General features: G+C 38.9%; 1 protein-coding gene across 1 annotated transcript in view; it reads left to right on the top strand.

The window, feature by feature from the left end:
- The window catches only part of LOC149157705 (uncharacterized), a 126,493-nt gene extending 101,050 nt beyond the window's left edge, over positions 1-25,443 (top strand). The window contains exons 2-5 of the mRNA XM_089435969.1: positions 22,839-23,200; positions 23,536-23,632; positions 23,758-24,045; positions 24,143-25,443. Coding sequence (XP_089292095.1) covers positions 22,839-23,200; positions 23,536-23,632; positions 23,758-24,045; positions 24,143-25,183 — 1,788 coding nt within the window. The 3' untranslated portion in view covers positions 25,184-25,443. The remainder of the gene's footprint in view (positions 1-22,838; positions 23,201-23,535; positions 23,633-23,757; positions 24,046-24,142) is intronic.
- The last annotated feature ends 240 nt before the right edge of the window (positions 25,444-25,683 follow it).

Genomic DNA, 25,683 nt, shown 5'->3' with positions numbered 1-25,683 from the left:
CCAATGTGAAGAAAGAAAGAAGAGCCGGGTTTTCTTGGGTATCATTTGGATCTTTTTTGGGTCTGTTTTAGGACACATGTGCGAAGAAGGAAGAGGAAAGTTGCAGCAGAAGAAGCCGAGAAGAGTAGCCGTCATCTTGGGTAGTCGAGTTGGAAGAAGGTTAAGTCAAGAAGGGAGGCCGAGTCAAGCTAGAAGAAGACCGTATCCAAAGCAAAGAAAGTTAAGGCATAAGATAAGGTCTTGTGCATGAGCTAGGGTTTCTAAATTAGAATTGCAGACCTAATTCAAGGAGGTCGAAGGTTTGAAGTAGAAGGAGGTCGAAGTGGAAGAGGAGCCGAGAAAAGGGAAGGAGCAAAAGGTTGAATGTCGTTGACTGAGGATCTCATCAAGGGAACTTGTGCCTTGGTTTTGGAGTGGAAAATAGGTCAAGGGTCTTGGTCTTGGTATTCATCAATTGGAATCTCTATAAGAAGAAGAATTTGTTCTGGTTTTCCTCTCAAGAGTGAGAGGTTTTGGCTCTGGCTAATAACCTATATTCTACGTCTCTTGTCTCTTTAGAATTTATGCTTGGTAGTTGTTTGATGAAGAATAACATTATAATAACATAAGTAAAAGAAAATCCTAATCAAGAAGTAAAAAGCATTCACAAGCAATTATCTAACTAGGAGAAATCACCTAATCTCGATGCCCTAGATTTCTCAACAGGTATGTGGACATATGTGTGCCAAATCCCAAAGAACCAATGGTTAGTTGAACTCAAAGAATGGTGGTGAGATATGAGCTTGTAATGTATGATGGAAAGTGTTGAGTATGACATAGGGATAGATGGAACTACACTATCTTAATCAAGGCTTCCCAAGTAGAGCCCCTCCGTTACTACCCATTGGGCTATTAAGGGAGCTTCCACTGGAATAGGATCAGAGATTAACCCCCCATTTAAGGTGAGAGAACAAGATCACATTCAAATCCCATCTTCTAGATCACCCTACAATCCATACCAAATGCCCAAAACAAACAAGCATAAGCACCCTATTGCAAAATGATTAAAGTACCTTTTGAGAGAAAGTCGCCTTCATCCATGTGCTCATGCTGAATGGGTGAGAAGCATATGGCTGAAGTAAGTGGCATAGATTTAATGGCATATCATCAACTAGTAGTGGCTGTTAGGGGTTGCTAGCTATGTGGTTGAAAAGTTTTCTCCTATAGGGTTACCCATTTTGGTAGGTAACAAGTACCATAAATATAGTGAAAGGGGTTGGATCTATGTTATTCTAGCTAGAATTAGGAGGATCTTTGGAGGTGATAGAGGTGTTATATGTCCTATTGTTGAAGACGAACTTGTTTTCAATCTTAGCTTTGGAGGATGAAGGGTATGATGTGAGTTCCAGAAAGGACAAGTATTCATACATTTAGAGTGAGCTACCCATGACACAAAAATCAGGCTTGGTTTGAGAAAGGGTAAGTTGTACAGCTTGCAGGGCTAGCCTCCAAGCATATCCAAAAAGATTTTGGATCAAGGATCGATGTTAGTGACAAAGATTGAGTGGGAGGCTTTGAAGACTGAGTTGGGATTGGGGACTCAATTTTCTAATCTAGAAGATGAGTAAGAGGCCTTTTCTAGATCTGTCAAGACTCAAAACCTGTTGGGATGAGCTAACATTGATGGATTCTCAGGAGCAACCTCCTAGAAGCATGGTTGGGAGAAACAGGTCTTCAGATCATATTCCAAAGCAAGTAGCAGGAAAGTCTTCTAGTTTAGAGGGAGCAACTACAACGATAGATGATGTGGTGGGATTGGAGACGAATCCAAGTGGAGGAGGTTCTTCCAGAAGTACCTCCCTTGCTAAGAGGGAGTGTTGATTTTTGTAGCTCAGGTAGGTACTTCTACATAGGTCTTGTGTCTACGCGTTTAGAAGTCGCCCACATTCTCCTTAGAACACTTACTCTCGGTTGAGCAAGTTGTTGATGTAATCTCACCTAAGTCTAACTTAGGGCAAAACACATATTAATATGTTGGCATAGTGATCTAATAAAACTTAGGAAAATTAAAGTAATTTACTTTAGTAAGTTTTAATCTTAGCCGTTGATCTCAAGTGGGGTGAAATGTAATCTTGATTGTCAATCACTTTGAGATTAGGGTTAGGATTAAGGTTTTGGCTTAATGTAAAGTTATAAAAACAAGGATGAGGAGAGGAGATAAAAACAACAACACAAGATTGAGAGCGACATATCAGTGAGCAGTGCGTTAGGTCCAAGGGAGTGTAGAGACACTGGAGATCTAGATTTGCAAGTGAGATCAAGCACCGATCTAAGGCAAATTGACTAGATCATATCCAAGTTGTTGTATTTTAATTTTCTCAATTGGGTCATTATCCGAGGTTGTGAGCCCAAGTAGGTTTTGTTTTTTTATTAATAATGAACTAATTTGTTGGGTAGAAATCTGTGTATAATTGTGATTCAGATTGTTATTTGTTTTCGTTGAGTATGTTTTGTTAGGAACCTAGCTATGTGTTTATTCAATAAATTTTTGCTAGGAATTAAATACCGGGTGCTAGGTTCAAGGAAAACTAACACCTCTTGTGTTGCGCATTCTTCATGTCGGACACAACACTAGGATGGAACATGTTTGACATGAGTTTGACTTGTGTCTTGTGTGTAGGACACAAGTCAAATTCGTGTCCCACATTTGTGACACATGTCATAATTTTGGGACACTTGTCCACAGAAAAATGACCCTCACATGCTTTAAAACATTTTTCCTCCTTTGTATTTTTGTCAGTAGACTTTTTGGAGCTGTGGCAGGATTTGGGGTGCGAGGGAGAGTAACGAGTCTTAGAGTAGATTTGAAGTGCCAATAAGTGGATTTGCTGTCTATACTATTTTATTTTTGCTACAACAATCCGTTTTTATTAGAACATTTTTTTATTTATTCCAACAATTGGTTTGGTTTTCAAATCACAACAATCATGTCTTAATCAAGGGTAGTTGGAAAAGGGCAAGGGAAGGTGAGGAATGCCCACACTGACAATCTTTCACATCCAATTTCATCAGGGTTTGCAAGTGTTCCATCTGTTGGAAGTGGGGTTGCGATAACAACTTCAAATGTTGAACAATACATTCTTTTAGCAGATGTAGATGCAAAGATTAGATTGGACATGGAGGAGGATGGAGAAGAGAACAATGGCAATTATGCTGATTTTGATGTTAATGACATGGAGGACTACTGATAGTCATGACTCATGAGCTATGAGATTCATCCACCTTGATCTATGGTTTTAGTATCTACCCTGATTTGCATTTTCCATTGGCATTCCCACCTATTGTAGCAGCGATTCAACAAGTTAATATCTATGTAATACAATTTGATTTTGATGACTTAATGAGAAAATTGCAATTTATGATTTTAATTTCTTGTGTGTTTGTCAATTTATTGTCATTGATGTCGTATTAGTTGTATATATGATTGACTTTGTATTGTCATCATATAAATGTTTTAGTTTCCAAATTGAATCTTTGTCTATATTGGATTTTTGGTGTGTAATTCACTAACACATTATATATCCTCCATGTCTTGTTTTGGGGTTTTCCGTGTCATGTGTTGGATACCTGTACTTTTGTGTTCTCCATGTCTTGTGTCATCTTGTTAGGTGACTTAGGTCACTAACTATCTCGTGAGGATCACAAAGACATGTGATCAACTTGCACCAATTGGGGAGAAGGTGGAGGACGTAGAGGTTATGAAGGTGGCACTGAATGGCTTTGTTAAGTCATGGGAACCATTTGTCAAGGGAGTCTGCGCTCGGGAAAATATTCTCAAATTTGATAGGCTTTGGGATGATTGCATCTAAGAAGAGGCTTGGTAGGAGTCTAAGGTTAATAGGCAAGGAGATGGAGAGGAGCACTTGGCCCTGGTCAGTATGATTGAGAGGGAAAAGGAAGGGTTCTAAGGGTGACAGTGAAGGATCATAGCTAGGGGAGAAGGACTTAAGCAAGCTCAAGTGCTTCATTTGCCACAAGAATTGACACTATGCATCACATTGTTCAGAGAAGAAGAAGGGGAAGTCACAACAAACAACAACATCATCATAGTTACAACTTGATGCATTTGCAAATTCGAGAAGGAATTCTTATTAGTCTCTTGTCTATCTATGAGCACCATCTAGAAGTGGTTGGTACTCGGACAATGGTGCATCATGCTATATGACAAAAACAAAGGAACGATTTAGCACTCTAGCAGAGAAAACCTCAAGGATTCATGCGGAGCTTGATGATGATGCCAAGTATGTAGTGAAGGGAGAGGGAACTATTAAGTTCCAGTTCGAGTAAGGTAGAACGCTGGAAGCCAAGGACGTGCTATTTGTACCAAGACTGAAGAAGAGCATGCTCTCAGTGTCATTGATGGAGGACAAAGGATATGAGTTCATGTTCAGGAATGGATATGTGTTCATTTATCTAGATGATATTATCTTGTACACAACATTGGCCATCGAAGTTAGATAGGGCATCTTATATTGGTTGAAGGGAAAACCTATTTGGAATTTGGTACATGATAGTGATAATTGGTGCGAGTTGTGGCATAGGAGGTTGGGACACCTACACTATACGGTGTCGCCAATCCTAAGGGAAATTTTCACTAGTCTCCAAGATTTCAGTATTGAGCAGTGGAGTATGTGCAAAGGGTTTGTACTTGGCAACAATGCAAGTTTGCATTTCCAAGCAATGAGAGTAGGTCCAAGGGGATTTTGGATCTCATTCATTCATATGTGTGTGGCAAGGAGTTCTATATTATGTCACATTCATTGATGAGTATTCTAGGAAAACTTGGGATCTTCTTCATGAAGACCAAGGGATGAGGACTTCAGTTGGTTTCGGGAGTTCAAGGCCTAGGTGGAGAACCAAATAGATAAGAAGATCAAGGTTTTGAGGTCAGATAATGGGGTTGAGTTCACCCCCAATGACTTCAAGAATTTTTGCAAGGAGGCAAGGATTAGGAGGGAGATGATAGTCTCATAGAACCCTCAACAAAGTGGGGTTGTGGAGAGCAAGAATCGGTCCATCATCAGTTTTGCCAAGGCAATGGTACATGACAAGGATTTAACTATTTTTCTTTGGGCAAAGGCATGCTACATTGTATTGTATATGTAGAAGAAGAGACCTCAAAGATAATGGGGGACAAGCCTTGAGAGGAGGCATTTACTAGGGTGAAGCCAAAGATAGGACACTTGAGGACCTTTTGTTGTCTAGTATGCATCTGTGTGCCTATGGAGAAGAGGATGAAGTTAGAGCCTTTAGGAGAGAAGGTGATATTTGTTGGATATAGCGAGACCTAAAAAGCTTATAAGATTTTCACACTTGCACAGAGGAAGATAATTGCGAGCAGAGATTGTTAAGTTCGAGGAGAAGTTGGCATCTAGGAAGTCTCATAAGTTGCCACTAGTAGTGACAGAGGACGAGGAGTAGGAGGCTCTGAAGGTAGAATAACGCGCAAAGACTTCTAGTTTAGGAAGTCAACCTTTAGTTGGGGAGGAGTTAGTAGCTGCTTATAGTTTTTTCATTAGGCCTAAGTGGTTTGAGTAGACATTGAGGGATGCTCAAGAGCATGTGGAGGCTCCTAGGAGCACATTCAGGCAGAGTAGGCCTTCGAAGAACTTTGATAACAACATGGCATTGATGATTAACCTCATTGGCAAGGCAATGAACTAGGAGGTTTGGAAGAAAGCCATAGTGAAGGATGATGCATATGACATTGTGCCAGGATTGGAGGGAAGGCGAGTTCCATGTGATTCTTCAAAAGTGCTTTCCTCGCTATTAGGTAGTGTTGATGTTTGGAGCATTGGGCAGGTACTTCTGCATAGGTCCAAGTGTCTAGAGTGTGGAAATCGTCGATAAGGACCCTGAACCTTAGCAATTACTTTAGTTATTGGAATTATTAAAGTTTTTCTTTATATAAGAAAAAATGAGTGAATCTAATGAAATGCAAAAGTTATTTGCATTAGTGAAATAGATGAATCTCAACCATTGATCTCAAGTGAAGTTGATATCTAATCTCAATTGTTAACCACTTTAGAGATTAGGGTTTTGGATTTGGTCAATAACTCAAATTTCTAAAAAGAAAGCCTAGGCTAAGGGAGAAGACAAATCCGGTGAGCACAAGACAATGACATAGTGAGTTTTAGTGATTGGGTGAAGAAGGACATTCATCAAAGTGTGCAAAGTCCAAGGAAGAGTGTAAGCGGTAGCAAGGGAGAAGGATCTAGATTAAGCAACAAAATCGAAGGACATGTTTGCAGAGGGTTTGATAAGCTAGAATATCTTTGAATTTTTCCTGTATTTGTATTTTTCCTCAAAGGGCCCTTATCCTAGTAAGAGAACCCTTGAATGTTTAATAATAATTTAATGAAACAACAGATTTGATGTGAAAAAATTTATGTGCGCATGTGTTCAAAATTAGTGTATTTTTTGTTTCCATTTTTATATTTTATTTATGTGTTAAAATCTCAATAGTTATTTTTATTTAGTAGATTAATAGTAATATTAATTTACATAAAGAAATCTACTAGGTTAATAAATTGCTAGTAGTTGGGGTTAGAGAAATTAACACTAGTTATCATTGCAGGGAAATCATAGACTTGTTTGGTTCCTTGACTCCATATGCCGCCAAATATATATATATATATATAGATATATAGATATATTGACCAGTGTTGAAAATATCGGTATCAACAAAATATTGGCGAGGGTCCAAAAAACATCTTATCCTCAATATCGACTAAAATATCGGCAAAATATCGACAAATATTGGCAAACATAAAAAATGCATAATATATTCATTTTTTTTGTTCAGATTTCTAAACATATAAAGCAATAACAACATGAAATAAACACATTGGCACATAAATATGAAGGAAGCACTGATATATAAGATGTAGTGGATGTAAAATAAAAATGATAAATCAAAGGCGATACCAAATCTTGCTGATCCCTGACAATTGTCCAATCAAGGACTCAAATGTGGAGAACCAATACAAAATAACATCACATATACAAAAGTATCTCACCATCATTAGTTATATGTAGCAAAACAAATAAAACTAGTAGCTATCTATTTGAGATCAATGCCCTCTCCCTAGCAGCTATCTTTCTGTCTTTTTCATCAATTGCTTCAAGAGCTTTTTGTATAAGCTCCGCACTAGAAACCGTACAAAGCCCAACATCATGTCCAGGGAGTCTAGCCAGATGGTATTTCAATCACGTAACCCCTCCTGTCATCTTCGTCCCACACAATTTTCATCATAGATATGCCCGATTTGTCACACCGTTCGGCTCCCCATACTCCCAAAATGGGTCCAAGGCTTTTGGCATATTTGTAGTGAACTAATTCAAACCTAGGGAACCAAAAAACAAAAATTTGGCATTAAACACCCATACACAAAAAATAATAAGTAATACCCACCTCATTTTTTTTTTTTTTTACTACATTATTTGCAATGTGAATAAAAAATGGCAATAAGAGGGTGCATCACAAAGTTAAAAAAAAGAAAGATTGCTGTCCAAATATGGAGAAAACCCTTGCATTGACTAATGGGCATGAAAATCATAGCAAATGGAAAAAAAACAAAGAAGCAAAATGTTGGTAGGCAAAGAAGCAAGCAAGCATAACCCTAAATCTATGAAAAAAATCATTAACATAGGGGTTTTTAAGAACATACCTGTTAATGGAAGAAATGAAGTTTGTCTTACTGATCTTCAATCTTTGATCCACATTTTTTTTAGTTGGTGGTGATAATGGTTGTTTGATCCTCAATCCCTCCTTGAAAACCACCACAAAGCTCTTCCCCTTCCTTCTCCAAGACTAAGAAACCAAAATGAGCAAATAAAACTACCAAAATCGCTTTTCTAGCCGCGGCCCAGCCTGCCCGGCGATATTTGAGGTCGTAGCGCGATATTTTGTTGAAATATTGACGATATTTCGGAAATATCGCGATATTTTCTTGGCGATATTTTAGCTTGTCGAAAATATCGCGATATTTCCGAATATCGCTGATATTTCGGCGATATTATCAACACTGATAGTGACAACCTAAGGCATTGACCTTCTATCCTCCTTCACCCATTTTTCTTTATAATCTTTAAAATTATTTTGCTAGGGTTTCCTCTCCAAGACCATTAGATGATAACTGATTGATTCTATGTGGTCAATGACTAATCTGAGACTCTATTGGTAGATATCAGCGTCTAAATTGACCCATAGGATATTTTGAGCCCAAATCTTGGAATTGCTAGCCAAAAGCGAGAAGAGTGTGAAATTTCCTTAATTGCAGTTACCAAAATTTATTCTTCTATCCTATGCAGATTATTTGTCTCTAGAAATTAATCACGACAAATAACGAATAAATCACTACTATAATTTTCACAAATAATAACAGGGACTGAGAAATAATGCACTCACACAAAATAATGAACACCAATATTTTTATACTAATTGTCCTTGGAAAAACCCTAATGTTGGGAAACCCAGTTCAACAAATGACGGTTTTATTATTATAATTCAACAAAAATTGAGAATTATGATCACCTTTCACTGAAAAGCTCTGACACATTACCTTTTCTTGGGCAAATTGACCTCGAAACCACAATGTCTCCCTTTGTAAAAAATTTTGGCCTCTCGGTGCTATTCACACGTCTTCCCAACAACTTTGCACTAGATGATTGCAACTCGCACTAGCTGCTCTAGTAACTCGCACTGCCTCTGGAAAGGTGATCTTGCAAGCAAATTTGCATCCAATAACTCATTTGACCAACTCGCACTCCCTCTGAGAAAATCCTTCGGCAACTGGAAGCTAAATCGATCCCTTCTTTCACACCCACTGACAAACTGGCTACTCACACAGTACACTCTAAAATTTGACCTCTCATCTATTGATGAATTCAACCTTCTTCGTCTCATTGGAATCTCAAAATCTTCTGAGAAAATTCCTTCGAAAATTTTCTCCCCAATCCTCTCTGCTGAAACCCTTATGCCAGTGTCTTCCTTGCTCAAATTGCACCCTTGCTATCACTGCAACTGGGTAATTCGAACTCCCTTGTGTGTGTCTCCAAAAGCCCCATCGATTTGCTCTTATAATCTCTCGTTGACAAATCAACAACCACGATCTAATTCTAATCGATGGCTAAGATCATCTTGATCCCATCAAATGACTTTTCTAGAAGTCACTACATGAAAATCTATTTACCTCAATTAATTTGATTTAATTAACCAATTAAAATATTTAATAATTGGCTAATTAATCTAATTAACACATTTTTCTTAGGATCTTTTTCTGGGTCTTGGAGATAATTATTCTCTTGTGTTCCTTAGCCCCATAACACCAATAGAGACTAGAACACTTGTCCGACTACCAAAAACTAACAAAGAGGGCTGGCGAGGTGATAGTGGCTCTGAGGTGTAGTTGGTTTTGCTCTTGTGCTTTTGGACTCTCAAGAAGTGTAATATATTGCTGGAACAGAGCTGATGCCTCATTAGGCCCCTTGCTCACCATTTGAACTATTCATTGGATTGGTTCTAAAGATCAAATATATTCAAAGACATCTAGTTGCAAAGGCAATCAAAGGTCTAAACTCTAGAGAGGTAGGTGGCACTATGAGAAGAAGACACCTAGAAGGGAATCTCCACTTGGGCAACGACCATTGTTATCAGGATCGGACCGAACCGGTTTGAATCGGTTGGTTCGACCATTTGGAGACAAAAACCGGTTTGGATTGGTGACTCAAACCATTTTTGGTTGGTTCGGTACTGAATTGTCTGGTTTAGTAATGGAACCCACCGGTTCGGTACCGAAACAACTATTTTCACTGAATTGCAAGTTTGGTAAAGCCATGTAGAATGCAGCAAGTGGGGCCTGTTTTGTTTTGTTTTTTTTCTTTTAATTTTTGACTTAGCTGGGCACTAACCCACAATAGGTGCCTAACATTCAAGCCTATGGCCCTACGATTGCTATGCAATTAATGGTAATGTTAATTTCTTAAAGTAAAAGTGATATTCTCCTTTATCTTTCATTTTTTAACATTACCATGAAATGACCTCAGTATGTTTGAGAGTGGTTTCGACCTCATTATATTTCATATAAAGAAAGTAGAATTTTAGATCTCACTCAAACTCTAGTAGACTTAACAGTTTTTTAGGATTTCAGGATTGGGGGGATTACAATGTTTCCATTGGATTTTTTCATGTATGAGGGTATCAAACTAGCATTAATCAAGAGCACCAATCCCTCTATGTAGCTTGATTGTTAGTGGCATTGATTGTTGAACTCCTTTATCATCATCCCACAAAAAATGTACCCATTACTCAGACAAAATCTTGAATTGACATGCTAAACATTTTTAATCTTATTTTAATGCTTAGAGGGTGATATTGATCACGAAGATCCCAATATAGACAAAGATTTTGATGATATGCAGGTATTTGTTGTAGTATGATTTTTTTTGGATGCTAGAGGCCATCTAAGTCTTGTTTTTTGATGTATTTTTGGTCCAAAGATGGATCACACTCACTGTTATTTTGGTTATGTACACCCTTACACGCTCTATAAATGAGACATTTGCTTATTTGTGTATAAATGGTTTGGATTCATATGGACGCACATGAATATATGTGGTTTCTGTAAAATTTGAATATTTAATGTGTTTTTGGTTGACCAGTTTTTGGTCCGGTTTTTTATCGGTTTCGGTTAGGCTCTGATTGTTTCCCAGTCCAGGGGGGCTAACGGTTCGATGATTTTAATAACATTGGCAACAACATTGTATGCAAGGTGGAACTTTGTGAGATAATGGTGGCTCTATGAGAAAGTGACACTTGGATAGGAATCTACATGTGGACAGGAACCTCCATGGTAGCCCCTTGCCCACTTCTTGAAGTGTTCTTCACAATCAGTTTTCAGATCATGCCCAATGCCTTCCATTGCTTCCCCTCAACTGTTCAAATTGTTCGCCATGATTGATTTCCAGATTAGGCCTGTTGCCCCCCAGAACCCCCTTTGTTCACTGTTTGAACTTTGAACTATTCATCAACTCGATTTTAGTTTTCAAGTATATCTGAAGGCATTAAGTTTAGAAGACAAGTGAAGGTCTATCTACCACTATGATAAGAAGACGCTTGGACAAGAATATCTATGTGGACAATGTAACCATATCTAAGGTGTAGTTCACAAGAGACAAGTGGCACTATGAGAGTATGATATTTGGACAAGAATCTCATATAAACAAGAATCTCCATGGTGGACCCTTGCCCACTTTTGAATTGTTCACTATTATTAAATGAATACACACTGGAATTTTTAACTCAAAATTAAATCGCAGAAGAGAACACGTGAACTTGAACTTGTTCTTTTGTTCACCTAATTTCGTTGCATGTCTAGCCTTGTCAATTGTTTTAGGGTTCTATAGCTTTATTTCACTACAAATGTAATGTTTCAATCCATACTCCATAGATGTACATTTTTAGCAATTGTTCATCTGTGAATTCATTTTGTCTTGTGGCCAGAACTTCCCATTCATGTGTGTAGTCATTCACATCTCCCTTTCGTTTAAAATGAACAAATTTGTTGTACAAGTTATTGCCTTTATCATCATGGAAATTTTTTAATAGGGCCGTTGTGAAATTTTGCCAATGAAAATAACAAGCACCATATTCTTTGGTCCACAATAGAAACTAGTCACAGGCTTCTCCTTCTAAATTATTGGAGGCTATCATTATCTTTTCTCCTTCACCCAACAAGGGGTTTTATTCAAAAATTCCTTCCATTTTGTTCACCTAAACGACCGCTTCGTTATGGTTTTTGCCATCATATTTAGGTAATTCCTTTTTAATTTGTTGACAATCTCTATCTAGAACTGTTGTGTGATACTTATTGTCTGAAATATTAGGTTAGGTGCTTCTTGATGTCCCTACTCACTTGTATTTTGTGATTATGGGCTTGGTGTCAGTTTTCGTTACAAATAATCCATTTACCCTCTCGGTTATCTAGTCAATTTGTTTGCTATGGTAGTCCTTGTAGTGTTGTCCTTGTTGTCGTTCCTCATTCTTAATGCAGTTTTCCATTGATTCTCGACATCCTCTATCAACTTGTCAACTCTGTCCCCCTTCTATATTAGTTTATTAATATTTTCTATTAACACCTTTTGTCTTTCTCCTAATTTTGTTTGTGCCTTTTTCAGCATTGTTAAGGTGATATCTTACACTATTGACCTCATCTCTATATCGATTGGCTTCAACCTGTAATTTATTGTTGATAACCATCTTAAGTTTGGCCTTTTTCCTTGCGGATCCCACTTCCTTTTTTTTTGAATTTTCGTATATTATGTAACTTTATTTTATAATAAATTTATTAAGTAACTTATTTTTTATTTCTCTGAATTAGTATATTTTTTTTTGAGATTAGTCAAATGTACTGGTAATGTATGGTCGTGTGCGTACGGTCTATGGGTGTAGAGGTGGTGTTAATGGGCACGCCGACAGACAAAAGAAGAGTGGGGCAGACTAGATTGTGGTCTGAGTAGTGGGGAGAATGTGGATAGCCACACATTATGGTTGGCTGGAGCATAGACAGATAGAAGGCACAATAAATAACAACGATATAGGAAACAAGGACGGTACAGGCGTATGGAAAAATGCAGAGCATGTGGACAACACAAAATGTTCAATGGATGCGTAGCTGATAATGATACCAATGTAACATAAACAATGTTTGTCTATAATTAAAGACAATATTCCTTGTATATATATATATCTATTGATTAATAAATGATGGATAATACTGATGATGATACAACCCTTGTGACGATTTAGTTATAGCATTGACTAGTCATGAGGTGAAAGGGTACATGCTCGTAGCCTTTTCATTTAATTAATTAAATTATTATTATGTTTATAATAAGATCCTCATCGTTAGTATCATTCTTCATTCTTTTCCTCTTTTCTAGCCTTTGCCTCTACCTTGATCCTCTAGGGACATCATTCGGCACCACCCAATTTTGATGAAATTGTTTAATCCAAACCTTAAAATATGGTAGAAAAGGTTTAACATGCTTGATTAGTGATTTTGGTTTGTGTGAAGGGTACATTTTTGCAAAGGCAATGACCAAAGGGTTCAACAATCAACACCACCAACACTGGGGTACATATAGGGCTTGGTGCCCTTGATTAAATGTTAATCATATACCCTCATATGCGATAGAATCCAATGAAATGTCGCAATCCCATCGATTCTGAAATCCTAGAAATTGTTAAATCTTTTGAATTTTAAATGCGATATGAAATTCTGTTTTCTCCATATGAAGTCCAATGAGGGTGCAACCACTGTCAAACGTCCTAAAACAATTAATGATGATGTTAAAAGTTTAAGTAAAAGGAGAAATTTTACTTCAAGAATTTAATATTACCATTAGGGAGGATCTAGGGAGTGCCTAGGGAGCATTTAGGGAGCACTTTGGGAGTGCTCTCCTTGGCTTTGGGAGCGTCCTTGGGAGCATCACACTCCTAAATTGGCATGGAGTGTGCCTAAAAGGTCTAGAACATGCTTCCAGATTTTGGGAGCGTGCTCTCGTTCAAAGTGCGGTTCCAGGGATCTATAGGTTGAAGCAACACTTTGTTGTTTTAAGAGGCCACGTAATTCCATGTGATGCACCAAATGAAGTGATAGGGCCTATTAGGGTAGAATACCTTGAAAAGTTTGAGAAGTTTGAGGAGGTGAAGGCTAGGGAAAAAGCTATACAAGTAGAAGTTTGGTCAATTGTCTATTGATGTTGACAAGTGATTTGAATTTTGTAGTAGGCCAGTGGCCTAGTAGCTTGAGTTGTAGCATTGTTTTTGGACTCTACATGCCATTTAGAAGTTAGAATCTCATTGACTATGTATTTTGTTGATGACATGTATTGCACTCTGTGCCATTTTGATATATGCACCCTTGCATGGTATAAAGATGAGTAGACTTTGCATATTTTTCCTATAATGGTTTCGAATCACGGTTTGTAATCTTAAAAATATTTGTTTTTAATTAAAAATTAATTATTTTATGTATTTTTTTCAATTTCGGTTTATTGAATCTAGTTCGATCTGGTTTGATTCAGTTCCGGTTCGAATCTTAGTAGGCGGCCGATTTGAAAACCAAATCCGGTATAAAATCTATCCTTGAACTGCATGAGTGGCAATCTAAGGCCATGAGACCAATGATGCCGAGTATACTCAGGATGCATGTTAATTTTGGTATGTTCTATGCTTAAGAGCAATTTACTTCAAATTTCTTATTAGCCCAATATCAATTTGCAGATTAGCAATCACATCAACATGATAGAAAATTGCAGATAGAACATAAACATAAACAATAGAAGACAAGCCTAGACAAGAGGACACAAGATGTGGCACCAGCGAGGGTCAAACCCCAATGTGGGGAAACCCTTGATCAATTCTTCTTATAAACTTCAATTGTTCAGCAGAGAGAGAGATAGTACAAATATACAAAACTGATATTTTATGACAACTACAACAAACCCTACCAACAAAGTCAAGGCTAGTCAAACAGGTCAGATTTGACCTCCAGTCAGCTTGGTCAATGACCCAAACAGCTCGGCCTCCAATAGCAAGGAAGAGCAACCCAAAATAGTCCGAAAAATCACTGTCAAACTTCGGTCAACTTCAGTCAGCCCTAGCACAGTCAACACTGGTCAATGCAGGGTCAAGGAGGAGTCCAGAAGGCTGTCTAGAACTGTGGCCTGCCAAGGAGAGGCAACCTAACCCAATCCGCACTCAAGGAGAGATAACACTGTCCAAACGCAGTCCAAAAACCCTTCTGCAACTTTGGTCAACCTTAGTCAATGCAACCCTAACAGAAAATCAGAATTTGGCCTTCCACACGTGTGAGAGAGACAACTCCAGAAATGCATACCCAAACAAGAGAGAGAAGGATGAGATGAGATGGTGAAATGAAGCCATGAGGTCTCCTTTTATAGCAACGTTGAGGTTAAGTTGGGGGTGAAAACTAACTAATTTGCTTGCTGGCCGACCTTGACAAATTGTCAAGAATAAATAAATTCATATCTCCATATATACATGTCAGAATCGGATGATCTTTAGACAAATCCTACACCTCTCGGAGAGAGGAATCCAAGAAAAATATCAACTGCCCAAATAAGGTGACCCATAGGGAGTTTGGTCCTAGTTGCCAATTATAATACTCCCTCTCAACTAGGGAGAACTCCATCTGCTAATCCATCTGTCTGTCGGTACTATCTCTGCCATCAATGCACTGCTTTGCTCTGCTGAACTATGAAGAAGAAGAAGTGATTGAGAATGTATCATACCATTCTCTACTGACCCGAAGTCAGTCCCAGATAAAAGAGAGTGTCTCATACCACTCTTAATGACCCGAAGTCAGTTCCAATAAAGAGAGTGTGTCATACCACTCTTATTGATCTGAAATCAGTTCCAAATAAAAAGAGTGTTTCATACCACTCTTACTGAACTGAAGTCAGTTCCAATTGATCCCAGATCAATATCATCCTAGCATAGGGAGTACAGTAGTACACGATGCGTCCATTGGTAGTACTATGGTCCCTATCCTCATTTCCCTACTCATTGTCCAGATGAGAGGTACTTCCCATGAGTCTCAGATTGCATGGGTTGGATGTCTCAGCAGGAGAAGGATGAACCACTCATCCTGCCTACATGTCGTCACGGGGTATCATAGGGGAACGCTAAACCACTTACCCTGTACACAACAAACCACTAGGGGAAGGTTGAACCACTCACCCTATGGTTTCTCATCATTCCAAGTACCCCAACCCCCTCGGAGCTCCCAGAGCTCCATGTCCATATCATACAAGACCCTCATAAGAGGGTCTCTCCACGACTCCTAGTCATTCTCGGAAAGTCAAGAATTTGACCTTTCCCAGGGGCTTCGTCAGAATGTCGGTGACTTGCTCATCAATCCCAATGTGATGGAGCCTAATTGCTCCTTGTTGTACCATATCCCAGATAAAGTGGTACCTGATATTGATGTGCTTGGAGCAATCATGAAATATAGGATTCTCTAATAATCGGATCTCGCTTTGGTTGTCGCAGAGGATCACGGTGGTATCCAACACATGTCCAAACAGCGCACTGAAGAGTTTCCTCAACCAGACAGCTTCACAAGAGGTCATACTCGCAACTATGTATTCAGCCTCAACGGTGCTCAAGGCAACCGACTTCTGCTTCCTGCTCATCTAGGATATCGAAGTAGAACCCAAAGAGAAACAACACCCAAAAGTGCCCTTGCGATCCACCACACTGCCTACCGAATCAACATCGGAATAACCATGCAGCCTCACATCTCTGACAGTGTATCTTAGCCCATGAGTGATTGTGCCCCGAAGATATCTTAGAAGATTCTTGGCACCAATCTAATGTGAGTGATGAGGCTCAACGTGTTGACTGCAAAACATATATCCAGACGGGAGTTCACCAAGAACATCAGTGCTCCTATGAGTTGGCGATACTCAGAAGCATTTCTCAATTCAGGTTCGACAACACTACCACATAACTTCTTAAAGTTAAGCTCCATTGCGGTAGTCATGGGCTTGCAGTCCACCATCCCAAATCTTTCCAATATCTTCACCACATATTTTCCTTGAGATAGGAAAATTTCTCCCGGCTTTTGCCAAAACTCCAACCCTAGGAAGGAGTGCATCAATCCTAGGTCCTTCATCTCAAATTTGGAAGCCAACTCCCTCTTACATTTGTGAATGAGAGGGTTTGCACCAATCAGAAAGAGGTCATCCACATAAAGCACCAGTGTGGGAGGTCTATGATCTTCAACCTTAAAGTAAAGGTTCGGATTGGCTTCACTCCTAGTGAATCCCAGCTTCATCAAATAGCTATCGATCCTCTCATACCAAGCTTAGGGTGCTTGCTTCAGCCCATAGAGAGCTTTCTTCAACTTACATACATGAGATTCCCGATCATGAATCTCAAACCTTTGGGTTGTTCCACATAGACTTCCTCTTTAATTGAACCATGCAAGAAAGCGGTCTTGACACCATCTGATGTAGGTTCCATCCTTGCGAAGAAGCAAGGGCTATGATCGAGTGGATGGTGGTGTATCGGGCAACAGGTGCAAATATCTCATCGTAATCTACACCTTACTTTTGAGAGAAGCCTCGATCAACAAAGCGAGCCTTGTACTTTTCTGCACTCCCATCAGCTCCATGCTTGAGTTTGAAAATCCATTTAGATGTGACAACCGATTTGTCCCGGGGTCTAGGGACCACATCCCAGACATCATTCTTCATAATGGGCTCGTATTCTTCATTCATAGCATCCTTCCACACTTGATGCTTCACAACTTCTTCGAATGATGTAGCCTCGTTTTAAATGATAGTGCTCGTAATGGTCAAGTATCCCTCATACCTTGTCGGCTTCTTACTTTCATAGAAAGTCCACCTTGGTGCAATGTCTCTCGGCATCTTCGAGAGTCTCCCTAAGCCATGAGGTCCTCTTCTTAGAGGAGGGCTCTTGAGGAGGGGGATCAATAGGATCCATAGGTTCATCAACATCCGACATCGTTTCATCTTCTTTTTCATTCTGCTTTCTTGTGTCAGCTTCTTTATCCTTTCTTGGAATAGGAAGATTGTCAACTTTGCTGAGAGCCATATCTTCGTCAAAGGTGATATCATGACTTATCTCAACTTCCCTTTGATTAGGCACATAAATTCTATAGCCCACAAAGATTCCTTTCTTTCCAGATGCACCCAATTTACTTCTTTTGTCTTTCTACACATGAAAGTATACGAGACTTCAAAAATTCTAAAATGAGAGACATCAGTTTTCTTACCAGTGAACATTTCTTCGGGAGTCGTGGAGTCCAATGCTTGATGAGGGCATCGGTTTTGAACATACACGACGATATTCGCAGCTTCAACCCATAGAAACTTCGAAAGCCTTTGATCATGAAGCGTGGCACGAACAACTTCCATAATAGTACGTTCTTCCTTTTAGCCACACCATTATGCTCAGGAGTGTATGGTATAGTGGTCTCCCTCTTAATGCCAGCTTCTCTACAATAGTCATGGAACTCATTGGATTCATACTAGGTCCCATTATCAGTCCTCAATATCTTGATTCTCTTCTTGGATTGATTTTTGATCATGGCTTTGAAGTGACAGAACCAGGTGAACACTTCATCCTTCCTTTTCAAGAAGTAGATCCAAGTCTTGCGAGAATAATCATCTGTAAAAGTGAGATAATATAAATATCCTCCCAAGGAGTTTATGTGCATCATACCAAATATGTTAGAGTGGACCAACTGCAATATATCTATGGTCTTGCTATTACTTGAGGGGAATGGTCCCCTTTTGAGTTTTCCTTCAACACATCCCAGACATATACCTTCATGCTTTACTTTGAACTTGGGCATCCTTGTCACCATCTGTCTCACATCGGGTAGGGCCTTATAATGAAGGTGGGCAAACCTCCAGTGCCATAGTTCAGATTGTAGAGATGTGTCGCAAGACATGGCCCCCAATGGACTTCCTCCAACTTGATACAAAGTGTCAACTTGGAACCCAAGAGTAAAAGCATCTTTGAAATTCTTTTTCCAAACATGTAGCTTTCCATCGATGAATGCCACCTTGTAGCCTTTGTCTTCCATTGCCGAAATGGACACTAGGTTCTTCTTGAGATTAGGTACATATAAAACTTCTTGTAAATGAATCATGTTACCCTGATTTAATTGAAGGGTAACATTCCCTACACCCTTTACGGGATAGGTGGCATTGTCTCCAAGAATAATCTCCAAGTTTGTCTCCTTCTCTATTAAATTAGAGATAGCTTCCTTGTATCCGGTGAAGCGCTTTGAGGGACCACTATCAATAAGCCAATTTCCCAAAGTATCTGGAGGAGAGGTAGTGGAGAGGGCCAATATAAGGTAATAGTCATTTTGCTTATTGTTAACAACATTTGATTCTTCATACCTGGAGTTCCTTGCTTTCTTGGAGGGTTGACCATTTCCATGATTTCCCGCATTCCTTTTTCCTTTGCCATTGAACCTGCCATTCCTTTAATTGTTGTGGTTGAAGTTGCCCCTGTAGTGATTGTGATCATCATCATATGATGTGTCCTTTCTATTTGGAGACTCCCTCGCATAGTGGCCAAATTTATTGCAAACAAAGTATCTTCCCTTCCTTCCACCCTTAGATCTGGGCCCTTAGATCTGGGCTTACCTTTGAAATGACCTTTAGACCCAAAATTATTTCTCCTTTCGGCATGAGCGGAGAAAGAAGTGGGGTTGCCTCTGTTTGAAGGCATTTCTTGTTCCACCATTCTTGTCTCTTCTTGAATGCATCTCAACATCAATTCTTCAAACCTAGGAATTCGATCATTATTGAGAAGAGTGGTTCTAAATATATACCACTCGGATGGGAGCCCTCCAAGGGTAGTGATAGTAAGTTCCTTGTCAGGAATGACTTCTCCAATCAATAGAAGATCATTCTTGATCTCAGTGATCCTTAAGAAGTAGGATTGAATATCCTCGTCCTTGCCCTTCTTAATATCCTTCAACTTATTTTTGAGGAACAAAACTTGATTTGCATCACTAACCTTAAACATGCTTACCAATCTGTTGTAGATCTCCTTGGAGGTGTTCAAATCGGAGATGTAGGCCACCAGACGCTTGTCAATGGAATCTCTGATAATCTTCTTCGCTTTGACTTCACCCTTAGTGTACTTGTTCTTTGTAGCAGCCGGTGCATTTGATGGAGGCTCAGGGATTTTACCCTTCACATAGTCCAACACTTCTTGTTCTTCCAATGTCAGATCAAGAGACATCTTCCATCCGTGATAGTTAGACTTTTCACGGAGCTTGTCTTCAGCCGGGAAGTGGGATGAGGAACCCATTGAGCCTTTTGTCCTTTCCAACTATCTTTGGTGATTGCTTTTTCACTCTTGCTTTGGCTTTGATTGGTATGTTCTTATACTTAAGAGCAATTTACTTCAAATTTCTTATTAGCCCAATATCAATTTCCAGATTAGCAATCACATCAGCATGATAGAAAATTGCAGATAGAACATAAACATAAACAATAGAAGACAAGTCAAGACAAGAGGATACAAGATGTGGCACCAGCCAGGGACAAACCCCAATGTGGGGAAACCCTTGATCAATTCTTCTTATAATCTTCAATAGTTCAACAGAGAGAGAGAGAGTACAAATATACAAAACTGATATTTTATGACAGCAACAGCAAACCCTAACCAGCAAAGTCAAAGTTGGTCAAACAGGTCAGATTTGACCTCCAATCAGCTCGGTCAATAACCCAAACAACTCGGCCTCCAACAGCAAGGAGAAGCAGCCCAAAACAGTCTGAAAATCACTGTCAAACTTCGGTCAACTGCAGTCAGCCCTGCGGCCAGCCCTAGCACAGTCAACGCTGGTCAACGCAGGGTCAAGGAGGGGTCCAGAAGGCTGTCCAGAACTGTGGCCTGCCAAGGAGAGGCAGCGTAACCCAATCTGCACTCAAGGAGAGATAACACTGTCCAAAACGCAGTCCAAAAACCCTTCTGCAACTTTGGTCAACCTTAGTCAACACTGCCCTAACAGAAAATCAGAATTCGGCCTTCCACACGTGTGAGAGAGACAGCTCCAGAAATGCGTACCCAAACAAGAGAGAGAAGGATGAGATGAGATGGTGAAATGAAGCCATGAGGTCTCCTCTTTTTATAGCAACATTGAGGTTAAGTTGGGAGTGAAAAATAACTAATTTGCTTGCTGGCTGACCTTGACAAATTGTCAAGAATATAAATAAATTCACATCTCCATATATACATGTCAGAATCGGATGATCTTTAGATCAATCCTACACCTCTCGGAGAGAGGAATCCAAGAAAAATATCAGCTGCCCCAAATAAGGTGACCCATATGAAGTTTGGCCATAGTTGCCTATTTTAACAATGCACAATAAATCATCCCTCAAGTACATGAAACATGCGGAGTAGATGGGTATCTTAGGACCAAGAGCCTGTGGGCTGTGAAGGAGAGATCCAAGTTGCCTCAATATGCAGTCGATATATGTAGTCTCAGATCACCTTGTTGATATCCTGATTGAGAGGAAGAAGATGGCTAAGAGCATTTAAAGAAAATTACCATAAGAAATTAGAATAGAGACAAAAGATGCATCATTGAAGCTGTAAATGGCAGCTAGATTAAAGAAATGACCGATATTTTCATATTAAAAGGATCAGATGCTGAGAGTATGACTTATTTATCACAGCTGTATCTCTCATTAATTGTAGCCAGACTATCCATGGAAGTAGTCAACTTGTTCCTTTATGGCAGTTTCCATACATGGATGTTCTTGCAATTGTTGATTCACTGACCTTAGGGAAAAGTGCACAAAGACTAATATATATAGAGATTATGCTGTGCAATTTTCACCACCATTAAAACATATCTGTATTGTCATTTAATGCAAAGTTCCCCTTCATAACTGCATTGATTTCATTCATAATTATAAAACATTATTATTAGATCCTTATGCTGATTTAGTCTTTTCAGGATGACATGTCAAATTTAATCTTGTGGCCAACAGTGGCCAGCTGGGTTGTTGAAAGTGAGCAGGTAATATAGTCCTCACCATGGTTCAAGTCTTACCAAGTGAACTGCTTGTGCTTGCGGAAGCACGTTAGCACACAGAACAGTTGGGATAAGGTCTGAATCCTTAGTATCTTTGACAGAATGGATACCCCTCATTTATGGCTGTTTAGCTAAAGGTGACCAAATTGAATGGTGCTAATGGTGACCCCATAATGCTAAATCTGGGCGCATTAAACCCATCATGATAAGAGCAAGCTAGTTCAAAAAAACAATTTGTTCCTGTGGTTCTGCCACACCATGCATATACTATAGCGACTTGGTTTCTGGGCTCAGCTGCTATATCATATTTATTTTGGAAGGAATTATGGCATTGCCATCATCATTGGGGAAGGTGTTTAGCTAAAGCTCTGACAATGAGGCAGCTATATTGCAAATTTCATCCACCTTAAAGCTACAAAACTAATTTGTTATTTTTACAGCATCATCATGAACCTCAGCTCTAGCTTTAGAATTGGTCATTGTAAACTTCCACGTGTTTTTCCTTTGTGCTAATTTCAAATTATAAGAATACTGGAAAGTGTCATGAGTTATTGATATAAAGAATGCCATTCCATATGGGTTATCTATATAAAATGCACTATATCAGTTGCCAACATCAAAGGTGCCATACAAATTTCTAAGATTGAAGGTGCCAGAGTTCCTAATATTAATGTCTTATCATATTAGAAACTCCTAGAGCAAGGTTGGCCTTTGAAAGAGACAATTATTTCTATGTAAGGGGATGTACTATAGAAGATCGGGATGACTTCAACATAGGACATGTGAAGTGTAAATAGCGATCAAGTAGGTCTCTTCATATCATCAGTCATCTTTTGTCATCATTTATTGTGCCCTTATTCACATCCTTTGAGTGAGTCATTGAATTCATTGCTAAACTTCTATTTTTTAATTTTTCTGTGAACCTGGCTATTTGTCATCATTGGCAATACTATACTACTTGAACAAAGGAGATTCTTTCTTAGCAGAAGAATATTTCAGTCGACCTACTAAAGAACCTCTATTGAGACTAATTGAGTCTCTCTATGTTTTTGACATTGTGTTGTGAAATTTTATTTTGAGGCATGGTTTTGGTGGATGATGTTTTAGTTAATATCTCGCATCATATTTCTAAGTGTACAGTTTTGTCATTTGTTTTTATTTTCTTGCGCCCTGCAGTCATATTGCTTATATCGGCGAAATCGGTTGGACGAAGCACTGGAAGCCTTAAAAGGTCAGGAAAGGAATTCCAATGTCTTGCAATTAGAGGCACAAATTCTTTACCGGCAAGGAGCTGTGGATTCATGCATAAGTAGTTATGAGAAGCTTATTCAGAAATTCAAGGTTGATTCCATTGAACTGAAGACAAATATTATTGCTGCATTCATTACTGGTGGACGGTCTGCTGACACATCATCTCTAATGGCCTCAATGAAAGTTACCCCAAATAGTAGCTTTGAGATGGCATATAATGCAGCATGTGCTCTTATTGAGAAAAGCAACTTTGCAGAAGCTCAAGAGCTCCTACTTCTTGCACGCAGGTAACACATTTATTCTATTGGCTTGTAACGTTTTGATCTGATTGTACTAGAATAAGTAATCTGTATGCTAATCCATCCATTCTGGAGGATTTTTCAAACATTGAAGCCTGATGTGTTTGCATTTAGCCATCACTTTTTCTGGTTTGTGAAAGGAGCACAATAGTAATATGATTAATTCCAATTGTTGCCTGCATATTCAAGGAATACTGCATATTCGTGAGAGTGTTTTGATTCTCTAGTTTTATTATACCCATCTACAATGTCCCAAAAAAGCGCATCTGTTTCAGTGACATGAAATGTGTATATGTATCATTTCATGCATGTTACTATTTCAGGATAGGGCAAGAGATGCTGATAGAAGAGGGATATACTGAGGAGGAAATAGAGAATGAACTAGCTCCCATTTCTGTTCAGCTCGCATATGTGCAACAGGTTATTTTATGCTTGCTGAAAATTAAATTTGACTTCAGATAATTAGTTATACTACTTGTTTTGTTCATTCCATACAATGTCTACGATGCAGTTCAATAACATTCAATTTAGATTGGCTCTGACAGGCTTTAGGGAATGACGGGGATGCAATGACAGCCTATAACAATATTCTAAAACAGAAGCTAGCTGATGCTCCATCAATTGCAGTTGCAACAAATAATCTCATTGCACTGAAGGGTGCCAAGGATGTGTTTGATGGATTAAAGAAGTTTGACAAATTAATTGACAAGAGTGGTGGAGTTCAAGGATTACAGCTTGCTGATAGCCTTGAGTATAAGCTTTCTACTAGACAGAAGGAAGCAATTTACTGTAATCGTGCACTGCTGTTACTAAATGCAAACAAGTTAGATCAGGTATTGCAATGCTTGCCTGCTGATAATGCATTTGAATATTAAAGTTGTAAGATAATTTCTAATATACTAAATCGATATTACCTTGTTCTCTGTTCAGGCTCGGGAACTTATATTGACCCTTATCAACAAGTTCCCAGATAGCGTGACACCGACTTTACTTCAAGCATCGTTGTTAATCAAAGAGAACAAATCTAATCAAGCAGAAGAACTTTTAGGAAAAATTACTGAAAAGTATCCAATGAAATCAACATTTTCTCTTCTTTTACGTGCCCAAGTTGCCGCAGCTGCGAGTCATTATCAGGTTGCTATCGAATCTTTGGAGTGCATAACTGAAATAAAACACCGACCTGGAACTGTTGCTACATTAGTATCTTTAAAAGAGAAGGCAGGTGATATTGACGGGGCAGAGGCTGTCTTTGATGCTGCTATAGAGTGGTGGAGCAGCAACATGGGAGAAGATCAACACACTTTGGAATCAATAATGCAGGAAGCAGCCTCTTTCAAGCTCAAACACAAGAAGGTAAAAGCAGCAGCTGGTTTGTTTGAACAGCTTGTCAAAAGCACTTCACCTCTTGTTCGTTCAGAAGCGCTGAATGGGCTTGTATCTACTACAGCTCATACAGATATTGCAAAAGCAGAAATCTATGAAAAGCAGCTGCCTCCTCTTCCAGGCCTATCTAGTGTTGATATAGTAGCCTTAGAACAAACTGCTGGTGTGCATCCTGCCACTTCGATAGGAAAACACCCTCGAGGTGCAGAATATGCTGCTAAAAGTTCAGGAGGGCAGGATGATAAAAATAAAACCAAATTGAAAAAGAAACGTAAGAGAAAACCAAGGTATCCTAAAGGTTTTGATCCAGCAAATCCAGGTCCACCACCTGATCCAGAAAGATGGATACCAAAGAAGGAGAGATCTACCTACAGGCCAAAGAGGAAAGACAAGAGGGCTGCACAAGTAAGAGGCTCACAAGGAGCTATTGTGAGGGATAAACCTCTTGATCATTCTGCTAATGGTCCTAGCAATTCCAGATCTAGCCATGCATCAGGCAATGCTGGAAAGGCTGCAAGCACAAGCTCGGAAGCTGCCAAGTCCTCTACGAGTGCTTCCCATAAGTCAAAGAAAAAGTCGCGTCGATGATTGCATCAGTGCTTGAAAATTTGCTGATAACTTTTATTATCTTTTTTATATTAAATTATGGTTTTACTGATTCCACTTGCATTTGAGTCTTCAAGCATTTTCGACTTGTATCTGTGATAGGAACGAAATTCAAGACATTTAGTTCATTGCGAGCCCAATTTTGGCCCTCTAGAATTTAAAATGGATCAAGGCTTTTCACAATGTATTGATTGCGGGTTTGCTTTTTGAATTTTGAGGAACTGAATCTTGCTATTGTTTTCTTTTGTTGTACCTTATGTTCTTAAATTTTCTCATTCTCGTCCACAGCATTTCATCTTTTTTACCTTTTCTTACCAAATATATGAAAGTTGAAATATTTTTCTATTCCTTTGTAAGGAGATGATTGTTTGCTATGATTAAACCTATTTTAATTTCAAAAAATGGCAGGTTAAAGTACCTTTGCTGCTACAATGCCATTAAAATAGAATAATGCAGATACAAATTTTCTTTTTAGGAATAGT

This window comes from Pinus tabuliformis, chromosome 5_2 (genome assembly GCF_031772625.1).
Source record: "Pinus tabuliformis cultivar Carrire ecotype Pingquan chromosome 5_2, CPIR1, whole genome shotgun sequence".
Lineage (NCBI taxonomy): Eukaryota > Viridiplantae > Streptophyta > Pinopsida > Pinales > Pinaceae > Pinus > Pinus tabuliformis.
Note: the sequence above shows the minus strand (reverse complement) of the source record. Positions and strands in the feature narration are given on the sequence as shown.